This window comes from Mesitornis unicolor, unplaced genomic scaffold (assembly GCF_000695765.1).
Source record: "Mesitornis unicolor isolate BGI_N332 unplaced genomic scaffold, ASM69576v1 scaffold6871, whole genome shotgun sequence".
NCBI classification, from domain to species: domain Eukaryota; kingdom Metazoa; phylum Chordata; class Aves; order Mesitornithiformes; family Mesitornithidae; genus Mesitornis; species Mesitornis unicolor.
This window is the reverse complement of record NW_010164371.1, coordinates 58,879-67,091: the sequence shown is the minus strand read 5'-3', so window position 1 is coordinate 67,091 and position 8,213 is coordinate 58,879. Positions and strand designations below refer to the sequence as shown.

At 38.7% G+C, this 8,213-nt stretch overlaps 1 protein-coding gene across 1 annotated transcript in view; it reads left to right on the top strand.

The window, feature by feature from the left end:
* LOC104548302 (zinc finger protein 827-like) overlaps window positions 1-8,213 on the top strand; it is a 78,741-nt gene that overhangs the window by 12,899 nt on the left and 57,629 nt on the right. Inside the window, 1 exon segment of the mRNA XM_010194290.1 lies at window positions 4,587-5,070. Within this exon segment, the coding sequence (XP_010192592.1) occupies window positions 4,587-5,070 (484 nt within the window).

Below are 8,213 nucleotides of genomic sequence, written 5' to 3'. Positions count from 1 at the left end.
CCTCACCCCAATTCCCCATTGTACCCTGTTAGGTGAGATCATCTGTATTTGTAACTCTGGTACGTCTGTACAGACCAGTGTATACTTTCCAGCTGGCTGGTAAGTCAGCAAGGATGTTGCTTTTAAGTATGAAGAGATGATTTAAGAAACTTCTTATGATACCAGAAATGTAAGTACGTCAACAAAAAATGTAGCAGAAAAAAATACAATTATATGAATGATGTGATATGGTAGGAACACATAGTTTCTGTAAAAGAAAATTTTCTACTAGGATGTTTTGAGCATGTCAGGAAAATCATGGACTTAATCAGTTGAGATTTGTTTGGTCTTTAAAAAAGCCTTTGGCAAAGCTTCTCACTGAGAAGCTGCCAAATAAATTAAGCAATGTGATGTACTATGGCAAATTAGAAATTCACCAAGAGACAGTAAAACAAAGGATAGGAAGGAATTAGGAATTTTAAGCATGACAAAAGGCTAAGAGGGCTGTTTCGTTACTAAGAGTGGAATTGTGAATATTTTACCAAATGTCATCTGCACAAAATGATGACTGTGGGTAAGAGAATTGTAGACGATGCAACCTTATGTGCATGAATCATGATTAGAAAAGGGAAAGCTTGAAACGGAATAAAGAGGCTGGCTGACAGATAAACAAGGGGGCAAATGAAGTTATTGTTGACAAATGCAAGGTGCTGCACTTCGGAAACAAGAGTCTAATCATGCACCTGGCTGTCTGATATAATGAACTGTAACTACTCAGGCAAAATCTCTGTGTGTCGTAGGCAGTTCAATGGAAACCTTATCTTGGCATGCACAGCAGTGGTTAAAAAGTATGTAAGTTATTTGAATGTCTTTAGAATAAAACTAAAATAACACTGAAATTATTATTACAGTGCTATTATTAACATGATATGCTGATTACAATATTTGTTTCTGGTCACTGTGCATCAAAAACACATATCAGAAATAGAAGGGATTTTAAAAGCTGGCAATGAAAATGATTAGTGGGATGGCAAGAACTCCTTTTGAAGTAAAAAGCTGAAAAGAATGTGACTGCCAGGTATAGAAAGGAGGTGTGATCATAATAATCTCTGTGGTAGAGAAGATAAATTGAATGGATTCTTTTTTTCTTTCTTGTAATGTAAGAATGAAGAGGCAGCAAGAGAAACAGAAAGAAAGAAACAAATAAAAAATATTTAGCCAATAGAAAATTTCTACCCAAGTCCTTAAACTAGGCCTAAAGTTTGTAAGGAGTGTATAGTTCTGCTGAAAATTATTGTGTATGTGATATCAAGAACACATCGAAAAACCTGTAGAACCACAAAATATCATTTGAGACTAGGAAGACTGTACGGTTAAAATAAAGATGATAAAAGTACTTTGCACAGTCAAGGAGAGTATCTACGGTTAAAATAAATAAACTCAGAAGGTAGACGTTCTTAAGTATTTCTGACATAAGTCAAACATTAATTTTATGGGATTTTGAAAGAACCATTCTCTATGAGCAGGTTGTGCACTGTGGTTTGTTGCAGCGTAATTCAGAGAGATCCAAATCTAGGAGCAGCTGGGTTCAGACTGGGACTTTGGAGAAAACCCGTCAGCTGCACTCATCTCCTGCCTGTGGTTCAGTCAGCAACAGCATAGTTGTCTAAAGAGGACATTTGATGGTTTGGGTAGCGTTAACACAGTGTAAGAACCATTCCCTGTCACATGGAGGGAGAAGGCAGCTTTTTGGACTGTAACATTGCGCGACCTGGATCTCCCCTGTGGCTTTCTGTGTAGCTCTACAGGGTTTCTTGGTTTTTATTCTGCAGCAAGTAGTTGCTGCCTTGACTTTTCATTCTGCATAGCATAGAATGGCAATTCTTGGCTCTTTTAGCTGCTGTTGAATGAGGAAATAAGGAATAGCTTTTCCTTTAAAGGGACTATAATTCTTAGCTTCTATTTCTAATAGTGTTCAAATTTTAAAATAAATATTATTTATTTCTGAAAATTAAAAAATAAAAATCTTATGGTGGCACTGGACCCAGGACATCAGGGGCTTAAATATTGGGCTTGATGTTGTTTCATAGGGGGTGTTTTTTTGTAGATCTAAAATTCTTCCTTTCAAAACTTTAGATATTTTCATTTAAATTCTGTCATTCCCTAGCTGCAACATATAAATGTACTTTATTTTATGACAAATACATTGATGCTGCTGCTATTGTCTTTGGGCAGGAGAAAAATCCAAATAAGATGAATCAGTCCTCCCTGTTCTCATCCGTTCCTGAAAGATATTACAGGGGTAGCATGCTATGCTCCTGGGAAAAGAAGGTGGGCTCCCACACAGACTTTGTCACCTGACTACAGCAGTGACAGCCTTTAGAGGGCATCATATTGATGGCTGTAATAAGGGGCCTCTAGAAGAAGTGGTTAAATATGTAGGCAGGGAAATGATTGAAGGGGATCCTAGAGAGAAACCCTGGTGCACAGAATCTCAGTGGGTGTGAGAAATAAAGTTGCCATGGTGAGAGTACTTGCTACCATTAGTATATCTTGGTGCTCTTCATGTAGGAGCGTGCTTACAGACCACTGTGCTCACAGACCATCCTGTTTTCAGTAGTGTAGACAGGCAATCTGGTTGCCATTTCTGTTGTAAACTGTTAATATTTAGAATTTATTATGCTGCTATTCTTCTGCAAGGTTGTTGCTTTAGAACTGCCTTGGGTTAGCATTAGTTTCTATTTTTTGTTGTTGTTTTCAGGTGCAATTTTAAGATTCCAGAACTACTTTGTAAATGTCATGTTTATATGATATTGAGAATGTCATTCTCTAAAGTGGCTGGCCAAGAGAAATTCTCTCTTGCTGTTCGTTCAGTACCTAATTTCTAGGGCCCTTGAAGAACTTCTGAATGAAAACTTGTACAGCACTAGTGAAATGTGTCTTCACTGAATGGAGAAGGGCTAAAAGAGAGACATCTCCCAGCTTCACATTTCAGGAGACCTGAATTCAGGACATGTGTATGTAGAGCTGGGAATGCTGGATGTGAACTTGTGGCTGAATTTCTATTACTGTATAGAAAATTAATCAGGCCAAATCTACAACCATGGGAAACTCCAACCTGAATTTTGACAAGACCTGTATTTGGGAAATGCTACTGTTACCCCAGAGCTATGTAGTGTCTACACCAGGACTCTTGGGAACTAGAACTTAGCTTTGCAGGAAACTGGAAGGAGCTGAAAGCCTTAGCTAGGATTAGGTTTTCCGGGCCCCCTGGCACAGAGCTGGAGCTCTCAGGCTTTTGGACTCCCAGGCTTGGGTCTCTTCTGAGCCAAGCTCAGGGAGCGACGGATAGAGTGCTGCTCAGCAGAGTAGGGGAATAATTTCTTGTTTGCCAAGAGTTCATCAAACCTTTCCATGTTTCAGGTGAAATATTTTTCATTCAACAAATTGCCATTTTCCAACAAAAATCTGTCTCACTGAAATGCTCCCAACCAACTTGAGTCGCAAGTGAAAACGAATGTGTGGAGCTCAGTCTGGTGCCAGTTTGTCTTGATCACATGTTCATCAATTAGTAAGAAATAAATGTATGTTATTTGCCAGTCTTTCTACAGGGAGTAGCCTGGAGTGCTACTGTCAGGATTTAAAATTCATTTGTGAAGCTATAGGGAAAATAATTTTCAGTATACCTGCCACTGTTATGCTGGGCTCAATTATTCCTTTCCTTTCATAAGTATGGTGTCAAACAAGAAATTGTATAATTATAGGTATATAGTTTATATTAACGAGTGTGTCCATTCAAGTAATATGTAAACCATTACATATGGGTGGATGGATAGAGTTCTCTTAAAGAGATAATCAGGATTGGGCCTGAGGATAACTCAACAGTCTCGTCCTACTGAGCATGCAGTCTCTGTGAGAAAGAGCCTGCAGTCAAAATATGAGGACAGTAAGATTAACTGTGATCATTGACTGACAAAATAGAATAAGTGGCAAACACCATCTCTCGTGTTTGTATTTTATCATAACAGAGCTGTTGATTTTCTGGTAGAATTAATTTGCAACAAACTGTTGGAATTGCCAGGCACTGTATTTTTACTCTAATGTTACATGAGTCAGTGACGGACATTGCTATGCAGGTTGGTGTTTTGCTGGGCTGCTCTGAACTGTTGTTATTTTGAGGTTGCACAGAATGATCGTGCTTAGCAGGTCATGTAATAGATTGTGGTTGGTTGGTTTGTTTGGTTTTTGATCAAGAAAGCTATTAGTTATAGCTTGAAAGTCTTTTTATGCACTGATAGGTCATAAGGATCTGGTTGTAAGGACTGTTTGATCCAGAGCAGACTTCATTTCTATGCTGCAGAAAAATAGCTTCTTGATTTTTTTTTTTTTCACTTGAGTCTCATGTTTATATTTGCTGACTTCTGTGTGAAAAAATCCTACTGTTCTTAGTGCCTGACCTCCTTCCAAGTGCTCAGAATGAAGAGTTCACTCATTAGTTAACTTTTCTTCTTTTTTAAGTTGTATGAGAAGTGTAGGGTTGAAATTTCTATAATGCTAGTAAACTACTTTGCTTAAAACATGCTTTTATCTTTCACCTCTTGAACCAGGTTCATCAGCACCAAGACAGAGGTGAGACCTTTCAATGCCAGCTATGCCCTTTTACATCCTCTCGCCACTTCAGCCTGAAACTCCATATGCGTTGCCATCAACATTTCCTCAGGACAGAATCCAAAATGAAGGAGGAAATACCAGAAACTGAGGTGAAAGGGTCACCACAGCTAAGTAGTGACTCCTGCCCAGGACCACAGAGGGAAGGAGGTGGACCTGACCTTACGGGATCAGCATCTGTACCTAAAACCCCTGATGTGGCTGGGCAGCCTAGTGGAAGTATTCCACCCTTACTAGTAAAAGAAGAGCCCAAAGATGACAATGGCATCTCAGCTGCACCTTTTGCTCTTGGCACTGTTGACAGAGCCTCCAACAACACAAAGCTGAAAGACTCCTCTGACTTTGTGGCCAATACCGCATCGGCACTATTCAGCCAAGACATCTCTGTCAAGATGGCATCAGATTTTCTTATGAAGCTGTCAGGTAACTGAGCAGCAAGTGGCAGCTTCAGCTGCTCCTTTATGGGCTAAGAAACACTTTGCCTTGGGTTTGCTAAGCCATGGAAAAGCAAGGATAAAAAACATCACAACTTCTTAACTTATAGTTTCTTACTACTTTTGGTAAGGAGAGGTACATGATGGAGGAAAGAGGGGAAATGGTGAGAGAAGAGAGGGATTTTGCTCTTTAATTGCTGCAATTGGAAGTGAGAACTTTTTATCCAGGCTTTCGTGTTCGTTGACCATTACTTAAGCAAATCTCATTTGGTGTGTTTTTCAGACATGCTGAATACTTGTAGTTCTGGTTTGAAATCACTGAGGGTCACAGATGCCCAGCATGGTAGAAAATTCAGCTCTTAAGTTTTTTGCCTTTACCCATCTGTTGGATACGACCAATAAAGTATTGGTCACCTTTCTTTCAGAGTGGCGTATGAGGTCTAACTAGTCACCACACGTGAATTATGAATGCATTTCTTGATTATTAACACTGAAAAAAAGGTCGCTGTAGAGATTCACGAACAGCTTTCAATTTTTATTTGTTACTATTTTAATTGAAATCAATACTTAATGCAAAGCATGTGTTTATTGTGTTTTCTTTCACTGTCAGATTATTGCTGTAAGACTGATATTCATATGTGAGACTCTGAAGTGGGGGATGTGTTTGGGGTGAATCTATTAACTTTTACATGCTCTTTTATTGATTTGACTGAACACTTCAGAATTCTGGACATGCTGGTGAGATGCTCTATACTAGAAGTTTTTCAAATTGGCCTTTAATTCTTAAAGAGAAAGAAGTCAGGAAAAATACCACTGAAGAAACTTCTGTTTCACAAGGAGATGGCAGTCTCTGTGGCAAATTTTAGACTTTGGAGATAGAAGATAGCCTTTTCAATAGAGAATAATTGGTCACCTTTTTCCTTTAAATGGAATGTAAGTTGCATTTTAGTATATTTTATTGTCAGGTAGACTAGGAAATTAGCTCTGTCCTAATGCTATTGCCTTGGTGAAACTGCAGCCATTTATTTGGAAAGGCTTGCTGCCATCATCTGCCCCGATGTTTATACCAGTTCTGTGGGGAATGGAGTAGAATGGGTAAGTGCAGGAAATCACACCTGAAGCTTCATGGAGCTAACCAGGAAAAAGGAAAAGAGCTGAGTACAAGCAGGAGGTGAAATGGGCTGGCACAAAGGGTTTATTGTGTGGGTTGGAAGAAGCCGCAGAAAGCTTCCCTTTAAAAGAGAAAAAAAAAAATCTGTTTATATATTTTATTATTATTACCAACACAAAATGAGTGAAGATGAGTCTGTTCTGATTTGCTTATACATGTTTTTTAATTGCGTTTCAGATTTGGACTCTATATGAAATCCATTCTTTATGTTGTTGCTCTGATGTCTATCTTAAATTTGGATTGCTGTGCACTAAGTGGCTCTACCCATCGACTGTACTGACTTGTAGATGGTAGTGCTCATGATGGCTGCATGTAGCAAGAATGAGAGCAGAAAGCAGGAGAGGGGGGAAAGCCTAAGAGCTGAAAACAACATACAACATTTTGATGTGTTGTTTCTTGTGTAGCAGTTGATGGGGAGCTGTTTACAGTTTGGCAGACGGTCATGTTTTCAATGTCTGATTTATTGGCATCAGAAAAATGATAAAAATGTACATTATTCATGCAAAAGGCCTATGCAGTTATTTTATGGTGACTTACTAGAGGTCTTGAAACCTGACTTGTATGCACTGTTACCTAGCAACTTGTTATAAAGTCACTGGGGGAGTGAGATGTATCTGTAATTTTGTATGTGTGCATATTTGGATGAAAATGTACTGCCAGTCACCAAGTTTACTACACAAGGAGAGCAATATTAAAAGGAAAGGAATTTCTTTTCTCCTGAGGTTTATATTGTGCTACATACATTTAGGTCTTGCTTTCCTCCATAGAATGTGCAAAAATTTAGACTAGAAGTCTTTTAGCAAGTTGGCTAAGTAATAGCTGCATTTTTTGACTGCTTGCTGTGCTAACCAAGTTTTTTTGAGTGATTTCTTTATTATGACACTCTCTTGTTAGGCCCATCAGAACTTCAATTATTGGCCTTACCTTTTCAATGGTATAAATCTTTTGACATCTCAAATTGTATATGCCAATTGTAACAGCCAACACAGATTTGTCAAGACCAGATTATGTCAAAACAATCTAATTTTATTCTCTGACAGGCCTTGTGGCTAAGAAAGAAGCAGCAAATGGATATCTAGACTTTTAGAATTTGGCATTTATTCTTATTGAATATTGATGGTTTAAATGGATGTTTATTTTTGCTTGCTGATGTTTATTGCCCCTCCTCTTCTTGGTTGCTGTCAGTTTGTGTGCCTCCAGTTTCATGGGAAACCTCAGGACCTGTTGATTTTAATTTCTGGGCAGTTTCAGCCGCTTCTTTTTTCCAAGTGTCTGACTCAGAGCAGTGCTTGTCTCCCTTCAGACAACAGTTACAGTTTCCAGGGCCATCTCAGAGCAGAAGTTTAACTGATGTGGCTAGGGTGGAAGACTACAAAATTGGTGTTTATTAACTATTATGAATTTTGAAATTTAATCCTAATAAGCACATATATAATCTTGATTCTCAGTATTTCTGATTGTGCAATGCAGTACCTTTCTTAGTCTAGGTAAAGTGGGTATCATCTGGTTGGAAAACAGTACATGGAAAGCAGTTCACAGTCAAAGGAGATCTGTAAAAATGTGCAACTCTTCAACAAAGAGTTGCACAAATACAAAGCCAGGAACAACTGGCTTGGTAAGTAGCTAGGAACACTGCTGCTTCTGTGGGAAAGGAACAATGTCATACTGGTGCTAAAAAGTCAATCATTGTACTGGGATGTATACAGAGAGAAACAGCTCCAAAGAAGGGGGAAACACTCCTGCTCTTCTCAGTTCTGCTGAAGTCCAAGTTTTTGGCACTGTAGTTTATAAAGAGTGTGGACAGTTGGAAAGACTTCAAAGGAGAGCAGCAGAAATGACTGGAGGTTTACAAAACACGTCCAGTGAGGGTGGATGAAGAGGAGTGAGACTATGAAGACTCAAGGAGAGTCATTAATAAGCCTTTGATGCATTAACAAGTTTGTTGTAGGTAGAAGGAAGTA